The sequence below is a fragment of the Parasteatoda tepidariorum genome, chromosome 1, assembly GCF_982258835.1.
Source record: "Parasteatoda tepidariorum strain Cologne lab strain chromosome 1, Ptep-v5.0, whole genome shotgun sequence".
NCBI lineage: Eukaryota > Metazoa > Arthropoda > Arachnida > Araneae > Theridiidae > Parasteatoda > Parasteatoda tepidariorum.
In genome coordinates this window covers 58,719,199-58,734,390 of record NC_141755.1, presented here as the reverse complement: position 1 = coordinate 58,734,390, position 15,192 = coordinate 58,719,199, and the positions used below count along the sequence as shown (strand labels likewise).

Sequence of the window (15,192 nt, the reverse complement as noted above, 5' to 3'; positions counted from 1 at the left end):
TTAACATTTTTGGCTGGGTTGGTAAGCAAAAAGTTTGGCGACAACCCGAAACAGAGTTAGAATTGAAGAATCTGATTCCTACAGTAAAACATGGCGGAGGTTCAGTAATGGTTTGGGGCTGTTTTTCAGCTTCAGGTGTTGGCAATTTAGTCTTTATAGAAACCACTATGGATCGTTTTGTCTATTTGAATATATTGAAAAACAGTTTGAAGCAATCAGTGAGAAAATTAGGCATAGGAAATGACTGGATATTCCAACAAGATCAGGATCCAAAGCACACAGCTGGTGATGTCAAGGAATGGCTGTTGTACAACACTCCAAGACAACTGCACTCCCCTCTTCAAAGCCCCAACCTGAATCCTATCGAAAATTTATGGGATGAACTGGACAGAAGTATCAGAAAAAGGCAAATTAAAAGCAAAGATGATCTTAAAAAGGCATTGCTTGAAGAATGGCAATAAATCCCCCGCACTGTAACCGAAGGACTGGTCTATTCAATGCCTAATCGTATGAGAGCTGTTTAAAATTCAAAAGGTGGACCAACTAAATATTGAAATAAGGAAATTTCAAACGTAGAATTTCCTGTATGTTCACTTTCGTGACTTGCGAAATGACTGATTCTCCAATATTTTATATTATTTTATGTCTAATGATAAAAAAACTGCTGTTTTTGCTCATCAATTTTTTATTTCTAATCAATTTAAGCTAAATTGAATTCAATTCTTAGGTAAATATTTGAAATAAATAAGTTTCTGTTAATTTTGAAAGGTGTATGCTGACTTTCGTGTATCACTGTATTTGAAATAGAAAAAGATTTAGGAACAAATAAATTTATTAATAAAGCATTGTTTGTTTGTAGTTTTCAATTTAGATTAAGAATCTGTCTCTTGTTATAATATTTTGTTTTAAATGAAGTAGAATAATTAGTCAGTTTCTGTCTCATAAAAAAATAAGAGCAAACAATTTGGTAGTTAGTTGATTATTCTCAGTTGTCAAAATGTTGCCTCGATGTTCATGATTTTAATTTGTTTACTTCGTGATTAAAATTTTAATAATTATCAATATATTGATAAATATATATTTGGATTAGATTGAAGCTACTAAGATACCGATAGAACACACCGATTGATGTTGAATCATGATGCTATAATACACTATAAAATGTTCCAGATCAAATTTCGTAAAATTAATTAACGTTAAAATATTATTTTACCGTAAAATTGATTCTTACCAGAATATTAGATTTTTTGTTAGAATTTATTTTAAGAACAATGCACTCAAAGTGCTGGTACTTAATACCGTAATTTCATACGTTCATACGTCATTAAATTATGTAATGATATAATTTTTTTAACGTCAGGGAGAGTTCAAACTACTTTTTTCAACATTTAGAAAAAGTTTCTAATATTCAAGAAGAGTGTTTCCATATAATCATGAAAACAAATATCGCATTCTGCGTTAGTATTACTATGTTTCTAAAAGCTTATTTAAAATACATTCGTTGTATTTCTTGTTAGACACCAATGGACTTCACAGATAAGGATTCAAAGATGAAATAACAAGAAGTAAAAAAATTAGAAACTTATTTAATTACAAAATTAAAGATTAATAAAAAGTATTAATATTTTTATTGTTTTAAATTCAGTATGATTTTAAAAATGACTAATGATTTCATAAAATTGAAAAGAGTTATGACATCCCAAATAGCAGGCAACTTTACGGCAAACGTTGTATTTTAATTTGGTTGGCATGGGAAGATTGACTAAGTTTTTTTTTAAAAAAAAACTTAGTAGAAATATTAGTACGCCAGGATATTTCTTTAAAGGTTGAATAAAGACATGCAAAAAAAGTTTTTTTCAAAATCTCATTTTTTAGTTCATACTCTTGCGAGCTTTATTTTTTACTTTTTTTTTCGTTCTTGGTTTTTTCAGGCTCTAAAATGCATCAATTTGTTCTTTATTGGAAAATTAATGATTAGACCAACCTGCACTTTTCCTGTGTTAAATGAAGTATATAAAAGTCTGCGCAAATAAACCTTGATTCAGTGCTGTTTATAAAGTTTACAGTAAACCTTGAGGAGGTAAATTTATCCTCGGTTTGAGAATGCTTTCTATTCTCGATTTGCGAATATTTCTTCCTCGATTTCAGAAAGTTTTTCTAGCCTTGATATTTAAAGGCAAATTCCATATCGGTATAAAGGTATAAAAGGGTTGTTTATGCAAGCCTAATGAAACATTCATAGCGTGTCAATTGGCATAGATAATTCAACATTGTTTCAAGCTTATATGGTTTATTAGCTAATGATTTATAAGCCCTGTCGAGCTTTGTGATAAATATTGTTGCTGACATTAAAATTTAAATAACACCACTATTTAGGTATTATTACTGAGGAAACTTTGACTCACAAATTACATTAAGTTATTCATTTTAAAATACGGGTAATTATTTAAGTTTCTAAGACATTTGATCGACTAATTCAAGGTTAATAATAATCTCAAAAGGAAGCATTTTATTATGCTATAAAAATGAAGTTGTCAATTTACTGAGTGTAGTGTAACTATTATGTAATAAGCTTCGGGAAATCTTCTAAAGGTTCTATGAAAATATTCTAAATTTTAATATTACTTCTCTCCGGGCATCTATTTGTTATATCAGTTAAAAACAAACATAAAGGAAAAAGTTGATAAAATAAAATAATATAATTACATAACATTATATAATTATAACTACATAACTTATGAATTTTGTACTAAAAGTTCCTAGTATAACACTTTCCATAGTACCAATTAACAACTAAGCATACAGCTAATTTATTTTCATAAGTAAACAAATAACACAATGACGCTATTCCTTTGGTATCAAGTGAAACAGCGAACAGTATTATATTTTATCCTGTCATTTTTTTTAAAAATCTATCTTGGAATATTTTGCTTACTAATTTGCAAGTATAAAATACGACAGAAAACTTTATCTAGTATATATATTGTAATTATCTAGTTAATATATATATTTTAATTTTCTTATGCTTTGAAAGCATATTAAATTAAATTTAACAAATTCATATTAAATAAATTTTCAGCACAAATAAAATATAATTAAACACGGGAATATAAAGCAGTTTATGGACTTCCAAACTTTACTTCTTTACGATGCCAAAACATTTTATTACTAAGTCTAATAAATTGAATTTTTCTCGCACTTCCGAATCTACATTCTTTTGCCTAAAGTCTTAATAAATGTACCCTTTTAATTAAAAGAAACTCTGATATTTAAGCTCTATCGTGCTTAATTTAATAATATATCAGCGCAAAATTAAGAAAAAATTAATTGCCTTGTTAACGCATTTATGAGCTTCATAAATTTGGCTGATATCCTAAGGAAACCACTTTGTATTCAGTTTTATTGTCAGACGTATAATTCATTTCCTCTTTATCCAACCCTGGATTTTAGTATATAGCTTGTAGACATTTGGTATGGTAATGCGTTTTAAATGCTTATTACAAGGCGATGATATAAAGTTTTATCAGATAATAATTCACTCTTTAAAGCTAACGTTCATGATTTGTGTACAGGAATTAATTTGTTTTAGCTATAAATATTTTAAAGGAAATTGACAATATCAACTCGTATTTTTAGCAATAAATAAATGTTATTTTCATGAATATGTTAATTTAACTAATGCTATGAATACATTGCAAAAATAATTCTGGTAAAATTACCGTACTGTATGGTTGTGACAATTTTGATTTTTTAAAAAAAAAAACTAATTACGGTTAATAATGTCAAAATATACGGTATTTAAACCATTTATTTAGTAATTTCTCTTTTCATATGGTCATGGCTTCCTGAAAATTCTGGTGTTCACAATTGTAGTAACTAGTACCATTTAGTAAAGTTAGACGAATAAATTATATTTATACCATGATCTAAATTATCATGATAAAATTACCAAAGCTTACCCCATTTACCTACTTTTATCACATATTACGAAACCATATTTTATTGTCAATTTTAATAAAATCATTGCCAAATTACTTCGTTAAGAAATACAGATCATTTTGTTCTCGTGGAGCCAGAAACATGGTACACTCCACTATATTCTGGTAGTTTTTACCATACTTTTCTTCTCAGTGTATCATATGCTTTTAAACAAAATTGAAGTTTTTTTTAAAAAAAAACTTGCATTGAAATTAATGATTATTTAAAATAGTTGCTTAATATTTAGTATTTTAGTTTTTGTTAATATTTCTTTTTTCTGTTTAAATAATTATAATTTGATATTTAAGTATTTAGATAAAATATCTATCAATACAAATATATTATATTCGTATATACTCAAAATCATATGCTTTTAAACACAACTGAAGTTTTTTTTTTTTTTTTTTTTTTTTTTTGAAAAAAACTTGCATTGAAATTAACGATTATTTAAAATAGTTGCTAAATATTTAGTACTTTTGTTTTTGTTATTATTTCTTTTTTCGATATTTAAGTATTTAGATAAAATATCTATCAATACAAATATATTATATTCGAATATACTCAAAATTATAAAAAAATAACAAATTTCATTTAATTGAAATAACAAAATTTAGCAAAATTAAGCCCGTAAAAACTTATAATTTTGAAAGTAGATTGTTAGTTCCGTGAAACCAGTAGAAACCAAAAATAATGGAATTCACAAGCTATTGACTAATGCCCTTTCTCCTACACACTATACAAATTGAATGAATGACGGCAAAGTCAGATTCGGCTATTTGAGTGCAAAAGCAGTTAGAATATTAGAATCCATTAGTTTAGTAGTAATACTTGTGTCAGTTCCCATACAAATAAAAAGAGCTCAAAGCAGAAACAATTAGGAAAAAACTGGAAATTGTTATTAAAGTATTGATTTATGCTCAAAATGAATAGCTGAGCTTTAAACTCTCCTCAGAGATGTACTTTAGGAGCCTGCCATTTTGAATTTATTGAGAGAGTGGAATTTAGAATGTAAATCTTTAAAAAATACTCTCAAAACAAGTAAAGTATCATTTCCTGAATATTTTCCCCTCTGAAACTAATTAGATCTTATCAAATACGCGTCTGTAATTCTTAAAACGCGTCTGTAATTCTTATTTAAAGAAGTGATATATTAATGTCATGGATTTTTATGCAGAATTTGATTAAACTTGAGCACTGGATTATAGTCTTAGTTCTTAATTTGCAAAGAATTTGAGTCGAAGAGTATTTCAATTTACAATTAGAGTAAGCCAACTTACATACATTTACATACGAAATCGCCGTAACTTCCCAAGTGTAAACTCGATCTTCAATAATATAAACATTTTATTTGCTTAAAAAAATATAATGATGGCAAAAAATATTTTTGGGAGCTGGGTAACGTTAAATGAACAACACTTCCGGCATCTTCCAAGGTGAAGAACGAAAGTTCAGTACTTGCCATTATAGAAAAAAAAATATTCGTGATATTTCGTGGTTTGTAAATATTTTAGCATTCACGAGGACATTTACTTCGATTTTTTACATGTTAAAATATCGCCTTTTTTTACCCCTGATTAAAATGCTCCAATGGATTATTTCAATTCTGAACACAAGATAAACAAATAACTGCGTAGTATAAAACTGCGAAACAAATAAACAGAGCGCATAAAGCCACAGAAACTCGTCCGCAACTGACGTATGCGAGAGCGCGACTGAAACTAGCTAGCATTTGTTTACGTTCGTGTATCAATTGGTTAACATTGTAATGTGATACGTTAAAAATAAATGCAAGTGCAAAGTACATAAAAATAATCTCCTGAATAAAAACCCATTACATGCAGGTCTAAATGTAAAAATATTGCATAGAATAAACTTGTGCAAAACATGTAAGTATTAAAAAAAACTACAGTGCGTCGAATCATTTGTCCAAGAACTGTAATCATTTTATGAAACTAGTTGCTCCCAATATTAAATCTAATTCTTATTGCACATAATAGGAAAGTGTTTTCAATTTTTAAATAATAATTATCTGTAAATTATCTTCTTAGTTACACCGATCTGCAAAAGTGGCCAGCAGACAGTCTATGGTGCTATGCTGCATTTTCCAGTAGAGATTGCTTGCGAGGTTGAAGCTGATCCAGACGATGTGTCCTTCAGATGGGAGTTTAATAGCTCATTTGGAACACTTGAGTTAGAACCCACCATTACAAGTGGCAGGAAAAGTGTCGTCCATTACATTCCCAGATCTGAACAGGACTTTGGAACGCTCTCGTGCTGGGGAAGAAACAGAGTTGGACTTCAGCGGATGCCTTGTCTCTTCGTTGTCATCCCTGCAGGTATTGGGCTGGTGGGTTTGACTAAATCGGCAAGGAATAAATGTAAAGTTGCTAATCGACAAATAGAAAATTTGCCTGTTAAATGAATGCATGATAATGAATTGATTAATTATTTTATTAAAAAGCTAAAAGCTTACAGACAAATTATCAAGTTTAAATAATTCATTTTACAGTTTTTTGAGTATATCAACATTTCATGGTTTTAATGAATGCAGATATAAACTGTTGTTTTTGCTTTTTAAATAGTTCATTAGTATAAATTTAAAGTTTCCTTTCTTTTAGTTTAATAGCTCATTCAGAACTCTTGAGTTGGTACTCACCAATACAAGTGGCCAGATAATTGCTGCCCTTTACCTTCTCAGATTTGATCATGACTATAGAACACTTCTGAGCTGGAAAAAAACGCAAAGATTATTTTAGAAAAATAGGATATATCTTTTTTTAAATTTTAAAATACTTTCGATATTGAAATTTTTCGTAATTTTATCATTATACATTAGGGCTTGACTTAACATCAATTTATTCGGTTTAATTTACTTTCCAGCTTTGAATTTTTATTGAATGTATAGAAACAAGAACTAGAATTCAAAAAAACAGAATTTCCAGCAAACCGTTACTATACGAACAGGAAAATTACTCAATGAATAGTTTAAAAATACCGTATATTTTGGTTTTATGAGCGGAATAATAGTTTTCGTATAACCAGAAATATCATTACTCTATTACTGAACTTTTTACCAGAATGTTTTCGCCTGATTTTGTATTTGAAAACCCCTCACACAAGTAAATAATCATTTTGATTTAACCCCTCGAACTTTAAGATTGGATATCAGTAGATGTGGTGAATGTTCAATTTTTATTTCAAAACTTTTTTTCAAAGTTTATTTTTCTCTGTTATTTATATAAATATGTTTATCTTTAACTGATCATAATATTCATACTTTACAGAACCGCCATCTGCCGTCCACAACTGCACCATCGGCCAAGAGACAGAGTATTTTTTCCGAGTGTCCTGTTACGAAGGCAAAGACGGTGGCCTTAACCAATACTTTCAATCTGAAGTGAGAGGACCAGACTCTACTCTACTCTTTAACCTCACTTCCCAGACAGCAGACTTCGCAGTGCGAGGATTAAGTCCGGGTACTATTTATACACTAACCATGTATGCAGTGAATGCAAAGGGTCGTAGCACTCCCCTCATCATTAAAGCATCAACGCTTTCTACACCTGAGAGTCAAACAAGAAGAGGTGAGTTATATTTGACTCATAAGTTTTTAAGCGGTACGAACTACAATGCCTACGACAAGTATATTCAGTTATTTGGATATAGCATGCAAATCAGCATTCTATATTAGATTCCATAATTTTTTATCACACTGTTAGAAATTTTTTGGAAAATAATGGTTAAATAATAATTTATTGAAATGTTATTTTAAGAGACTTAATCTAAACTGTCAAATAATCATAAATAAGATGGTATTCAAACTGTTAACTGTGGAAAAAAAAAACTTTATTAACTGATTTAATTTAATCGAACTAGAATTTGACCACACCAACTAGGCTCACCAAAGGAAGCCACTTAGTCCCTTAAAGATAGGTACACATCACAGTCGAAAGCAAAAATCTGTCAATATCATGACTGGCAGGATGAGAGCCCGAGTCCTAGAGCTGGTACCACAATATTTCCTCCATTCCCTTGAATACACGAAGAGTTTCCAGTGTCTTGCACTCCCCAATATGCAACTCTTGGCTATTAGAATAAGATACTCTCATTCACGCATGGAACCACCATAAAACTGCTAAACTATCCTCAATTCCCTATTAATTTTTTACGACTTTGAAACTATGTTCGTTGTAAATGGTCAAAAACAAAACTGGTTTTACTTTTATCAGATTTTTTTCTCCGTGTAAACTGATGGAAGCTATTATTCATCAGGTTCAGTTGTCAAAAAAACTACATTTTTTTTCGTAGTTTACTTCTACGAAAACAAATTTGTTACAAATGTTGTTTACTACAATTCCACCTTTTTTTAAATGTAGTGACTACCAACTACTTTGGAATCGTAGTAACAACTTCACTACTTTAAGGAGACGAACTTTGCTTCAGAACTTAATTTGCACCAATGTTCAAAATGATTTTGAGTTAAAAATTGACTTACATTAAATGTAAGGAAATAATTAAGGAATATTTACTCAAGTTTACATGGACCAGTTTGTTATCCCGAAGAAAAATCAAATTTATTCATTTAAACTTCCACTTTTCGTACCTTTTTAGACAGCGAATATTTATTTTAAGAAATGAGGAATTGTCAAATACTTGCAATTTTTCAATTGTTTGATGCTCTTTTACTTTCTAAATCAAAGAAATTAAGTAAATACTTCAAAGAGATCATGTACATCGAAAATGCGTCCCTTCCTTTTAAATAACATCAATGTTTCAGTGTGCATCGCATGAGAAAGTGTGGCGAAAGTGATTAAATATCTATTTTTCGTAATTACTGGTTACTAGTGTTATTAGTTACTAATTATTAGTAATACGTTATTGTAAATACGCAATTCCTGCTAACCCTCAGCTACAGCCTCAGCGTCAATTTCATTGCATCCATTGACGGTCTCTCGAAGATTTGTACCCGTCAAATTCGTTCAGTTAGAACCGTTTCTTTTCGAAACTAACGTTAAAAAGAGTCGCCATGAATCGCTACAAACTACCGTTTTTTTGTGTCACACAACGTACTGCACTGGTTTTTTCTTTAAAAAAAACACACTACACTAAAAACTGTGAAAAAAGTAGCGAGTACAGTTGTTTCACTACTTGTAGTGCGCTGAGTCCGACCACTGATCAGGTAGGTAGGTACTTTATTTACGTCACACTAGAGCTGCACTATGGGCTATTGGCAGCTGTCTGGGAAACATCCGTGCTGATGATACGAAGACATGCAACCACAATTTTGATCCTCTGCAGCCCCTGATTTGGTAGTCCGATGACATACGCGTGAAATTGAGCTCTTTATGGCCGAACAATTTAACGAGGAGCGAAACCACGCACCCTCGGTCCCTACACTGGATGATTAAAATGGTCACCCACCCACTTACTGACCGCAGGTAGTGATGCTTGACTTCGGTATTCTACAGGGAACCATATCTTTACGATTAGTCCACTGTGGGACACCATTGTTTAGGCTCAAGACGAAGGTTAAAAAACGTGGATTAATCAGGAATATGAATTATAATCAGGAAGCATCAGGAATATGAATTTCATAAATAATTAAACACTATAATAATTTAAAGATAGTGATTTTTGTAACTGCAAAATTTTATTATAAACGTGAATAAAAATTATTATGGAATATAAACTGCTCAAAACAATTAAGGAACATTCAGGTTGTGAGTTGACCTTGCACCTTGAAAATTGTTTGAATGATTGATACACTATTGACAGGCGTAGTAGGCTATAGGAGAAAAAAATGACATTTGTTTGACAGATAAAAATGCGTTTTATTGAGTATTTGATTACAAAAGGAAAAAAAAACGTAATTTGTGCAGATGAGAAAAACAAATAAAAAAAAAGGTTTTTTCCTTAAAGGAAAATCGTTTTTTGGGGGGAGGGTATGGTTTTCCTGGACAGTCTGCAATGTGGAACAACTTTGAGGCATCAAGTCAATCAGGTTATTAATAAAGAGCTGGGGTATTCTGTCCCATTCCTCCAGTAGAGCTCATTCCAGTTCTCGAAGAGTTTGTGGGGTTGGTAGACGTCCAGCAATTCGTTTACCTAGAATGTCCCAAACATGCTCGATTGGGTTCATGTCTGGAGAACAAGCTGGCCAATCCATTCGTATGATTTCTTTCTCCTAAAGGAATTTATTCACCAAGTTAGCAAGATGTGACCTGCAATTATTGTCTATTAACATGAAGTCATCTCCAATTGCTGCAGTGTAAGAGACTACAATTAGTCTCAGGATCTCATCCCTATATCTGTCTTCATTGATGTACGTCCACGCCCTTGCCCTGATCTTCGGCCTGCATTACCAGTCTCCAAAAATGGTTCCAGATCCTGGAAGTAATACACTTTGTGAAACTCCAATGGCCTCTGCTAGTTTAGTTTGTGTTTGCCCCCCCCCCTCTAACCGATCAACAACTCTCCAAGCTTCTGATTCGGTTAAATGACTTCGTTGAGCCATCGCACGAAGCAACGCTCATACTGAATTCCGATCATTCTTTTCTGCTTTGTCTTACATTAAGTTGAAAGCCAACTCAAATTCGCTGCGGCTAAAGCGTCGTCTCCGACGTCAAACTCATAATTTGCTTACTGCGAAGTTTGAAAATAAGAAAAATTTGCATTTCTGACTATCTTCTTCCATTTCATGCAACAAAAAAATACACAAAAAATTGTAAATACCATTATTTTATGCAAGACTTACAATATCCCTTAATTGTTCTGAGCAGTTAATTTTAGATAGGGTATGTTCCATTTATCTTCGATTTTTCAGTCCATTTCAATAAAAATACTGTTTCAAAAAGAATTCCATGTTCATATAAGACAGCTGAGCTTCGGAGCTTCCAATAATTTTTTTTTTCTAACCCAATAGAAACAAAAAAATACATTTATTAGAATTTTTTTTTAAAAAATGTGAATTAACGAAACCCAGCGAAAGATTTTATTTTTATGTATTTGTCTGCTCTTTTTATTTTAATTTTTTCTTCGTGTCTTATATGAAGAAATATTTTTAATCATTTTGTGCGTCATTTTTATATGACATTTTTTTATAACAAAAATACTGTTTCAAAAAGAATTCCATGTTCATATAAGACAGCTGTGCTTCGGAGCTTCCAAGAATTTTTTTCTAACCCAATAGAAACAAAAAAATACATTTATTAGAAATTTTTTTAAAAAGTGTGAATCAACGAAACCCAGCGAAAGATTTTATTTTTATGTATTTGTCTGCTCTTTTTATTTTAATTTTTTCTTCGTGTCTTATATGAAGAAATATTTTTAATCATTTTGTGCGTCATTTTTATATTAAATCATATATCTTATAAATAGCAATATTCAGATTTTTGAATGCAAACACTTTATGATACAAATTTTGCCGGAAAAAAATTTTTTTTTTGCTATCTTGTTAGTATTACGCTTTTAAAATATGTTCCATTTGGGTTTATTTATAACATAGTTATTAAAATCTTTTATGTTCTATGATATAATATATAAGAGTACATAAATAGTAATAGCTTTAGGAATGAAAATTTTAAAATACAAATATTGCTATACAGGTAATCTGCAAAAGTTAACTAAATACTTTAAATCTCTTAAAGTTTAATATTAGTTAAGTTAACCAAGAACAGATGAATTATTTATAGAAAGTTTATGTGAAATATATATTAACTAACAATGCTTTATCTAAAGTATAATTGTATAATTATGAGCCATTTTAATCATGGTCGAAAATTTTAATTATTCATTTATCAATTTTAATGAACTTAACTAGTTTTGAATTGTAATCCGCCTCAAAGCCAGAATACATCTTGATAATCAATGATTAATGTTTTCCTCTTATCAGATTTTGCAAAACTTTTTCGAATTATTTAATGCAGAACTTTTAAGCAATATATGCGAGGAAAGTGTAAACATTCATTAAGTAATCTAGCCTTAGAAACGAAGCTTTTTTGTATAAAGTGTACCATTCCATTCAAGTAATTGATACTAGATATAACAAATATCTAAAGCCATAGCAAAATTATATAAATAAAGTATTAAGAGCTATAAAAAATTTTAAAATCATAAAATCAACAAAACATGCAAATATTTTTCGAGTAAATAGAAAATGTAAATGCATAGATTTTAAAAACAGGAAATTTTTTCTTCACATTTTATTTAAATTTGCAATACGTGAGAAAGATTATACAAATATTGTACAATTACAAATATGACAGTTGATAAAATTTATTAACAGCAAATGTAAATGCACAGATTTTAAAAACAGTACACTTTTTCTTTACATTTTAATTAAACTTGCATTGAAAATTATTACAAATATTTTCAACAAATAGGTGAGAAAGTTATTACAAATATTGTAATAAAACATGTTCATCACAGTTTTAAAAACAAAATAATAAAATTAGCTTATTAATTGATTTTACTACAATAACTCTTTTATTTCTTATAATAACATAAAGAAGTTAAGTTTTTTCTACCTTCATTCATTTAAGAGTGAATTAGACATTTTGTTTCCATAGCATACACAATTTGTATGATAATGTAATTTTGGGGGTTATTTGCAAAGAAGTTGTAACTTAGAGATACTAATGTGTAACTTAGAGATATGTTGTATTTCAATGCTCTATTGAATTTAATCTTTATGTTTACAAGAAAAATATTTTTGCATTAGCGAACAACTTTGAAAGGCAGTTTATTTTTGTGTATAAATAAACTATTTTCTCTTATTTTTGTGTAGAAATGAAACCATTTTCAAAACTTGAAGTCAATTATTCTTAAACTCTCGTAACATGCCATTTTATATGTCATTTCGAGAATTAATAACACTTTTAAAAATACCTTCATCACCTAAAGCAGTTTTTTATATATAAATAGAGTAAGTTTCAAAACTCGAAGTTAAATAATCCTTTTAAACCCTTGTATTATATTATATTTAAAATTTCGGGGAAGAATAACACAAATACCTACATTACCCACAAATTTACATTTGCGAACTGCTTTAAAAAAATAGTTTTTTTAATATAAATGGAATAAATTTCAAAACTTGAAGTTGAATAAATTTTTTAAACTCACATAGCATATTATTGCTTATATATTTTTGAAAAATAATAACGCATTTACAAATATCTCGAAAAATTTTTACATTTTGTAATCTTTCCTTAAAAAATTCAATAAAACTAATTTTAATAAATATATCATAAGTAGCTCCAAATTTCAATACAAAATAAATACTTAAAATATTCTTGTTGAAAAGATTATCTTTTTGGAGAATTCTATTGTTTCACGACTAAAAATAGTAAAAAAGAAAATATGAACTCATAAAATTTATTCCAGATATTTTTAAAGTGTTTATTTTTTATGGAAGAAAAATAAGATTTTTGTCTGAAAGTCAATAATCTCACTTTCTCAAATCTCAGTAAAAGGAATCATAAATAATATTTTATGTTCTGACGCTTTCAAATGGAAATTGGACTCTGCTAGGAGAACAATTGTGTTTTAAGAAACTCGTATTTCAAAAAACATGAATAGAACTACTCAATCGTAATCTTCAGCGTTTCACAGGATGTGGAATATAGTATTGCAAAATCAAGAGATTGAATTTTTTATTTGAAAACTCAGGAGCAGAATATATTGTCTTAAATGACGAAATTGTCAAATAAAATTTCGTTGACAGCGTGCAACGTCAACAGAATTTTATTTCCAGATATTGAATATTTTGAATTGTAAAGAACTTGTTGGTACAAATGATTGCACATGTTCTGCAGAATGCGTGTACAAGAGTCTTTTACTTTTTACATCATTCCTTATACATACTTTATACTTTTTTCTTTAGTTGTACAAAAGAATAAAATATTCCATTTTTGAATATTATAATAAGTATTAAAAAAAATTACCTTTGCGTTTAGAATTATGAAATATCGTGAAAGTGATTTTTTTTTAAACCTTTGAAAATATATTCTTACTTTTAAATTACATTTTGCTATAACTTAGGTAGATCTGGAAACAGACTTTTCAAAAAACAATTAAAAAAACAGTAATAATAAATAAATGCCAACATTTAGAACGATAGAAAATTATTTGACCTGTTTTTAAGCTCAATAACTCCCGTACGCTATATAACTCGTAAGCAAAAGCAAGTTTCGTTCAAAAGCAAGTTCAAGTTACTTCTAAATCATTTTTTGTTACAAATTACGTATGTATAGCAACAAACATTTTAAATAATCAACGAAAAAACTACTAAATAAAAAAAGTGTCCAAATCTTGAATGATTGAAAATTACGTGACTGGTTTGGACGAGCAATAACTTCGATGTGCTAGGTAATTTGCAAGCAGAAGCAAGTTTCGAAGCAAAATAAAAAAAAAACTACGAAATTCTAAAAAAATGTCAATGTAAAATAAGAAATAATACGTACGTATACATGTTGCAACCCAAAAGAAATAAAAAGTAACAACTAATAATAAATATTGCAGAGAGAAAAAAAAAGTCTGGTAAAATTACCGCACTGTATAATTATGATATTTCTAGTAAAAAAAAAGAAAATTAATTATTGTTAATAAAACCAAAATATACGGACTTATTAGGTAAATTATCCGTTCACATGGTAACGGTTCACTGAAAATTCTTGTTTTCAAAATTATAGTCCTTATTATCACACAGTCAGTAGAAAATACAAAATTGAGGAGTAAATTTAACCGAACAAATGGTTTTTATGCTCTGATCTAAGGTACTATGATAAAATTACCAAATTTTATCATATTTTATAAAATCTTATGTTATTGATAATTTTACCACAATCGTTAACGAAGCACTTCGGAAAAATATACCGAGATTCAGTAAAAATTACCGAAATACAAATATAAGACATATTTTAGTGAAGTTACTATTTACATTTATTGTCATAAAATAGCATTTTTTTCCAAAAATCCTTCTCCCCTCTCCAAGGATTTCTGAGATGCGCTTTTTCTTTTTTTAAAAATTAAAACTTACTATATCTGCTGATATATAATAATATATATTAAATATGACAATGTAAATCGTGCAGTCTTGCTGCTTCTGTGTATTTGGTGTACTGTTTTTATCGGGTATCTGAAGAAGTATTCAAAAATTTTAAAAATCATTTAAAGTAAAACAGAATAATGTGTAAATTTATGATTTGCCATGTTTTG

General features: G+C 29.1%; 1 protein-coding gene and 1 long non-coding RNA gene across 2 annotated transcripts in view; one reads left to right on the top strand and one right to left on the bottom strand.

Annotated features, from left to right (window-relative positions):
* The window catches only part of LOC107449925 (neural cell adhesion molecule 2), a 475,364-nt gene that overhangs the window by 339,746 nt on the left and 120,426 nt on the right, over positions 1 to 15,192 (top strand). The window contains exons 7-8 of the mRNA XM_016065606.4: positions 6,027 to 6,314; positions 7,263 to 7,562. Of these exons, the coding sequence (XP_015921092.1) occupies positions 6,027 to 6,314; positions 7,263 to 7,562 (588 nt within the window). The remainder of the gene's footprint in view (positions 1 to 6,026; positions 6,315 to 7,262; positions 7,563 to 15,192) is intronic.
* The window catches only part of LOC147816468 (uncharacterized), a 117,597-nt gene that overhangs the window by 18,546 nt on the left and 83,859 nt on the right, over positions 1 to 15,192 (bottom strand). The window contains exon 2 of the long non-coding RNA XR_015434434.1: positions 6,635 to 6,706. This is a non-coding gene — a long non-coding RNA (uncharacterized LOC147816468). The remainder of the gene's footprint in view (positions 1 to 6,634; positions 6,707 to 15,192) is intronic.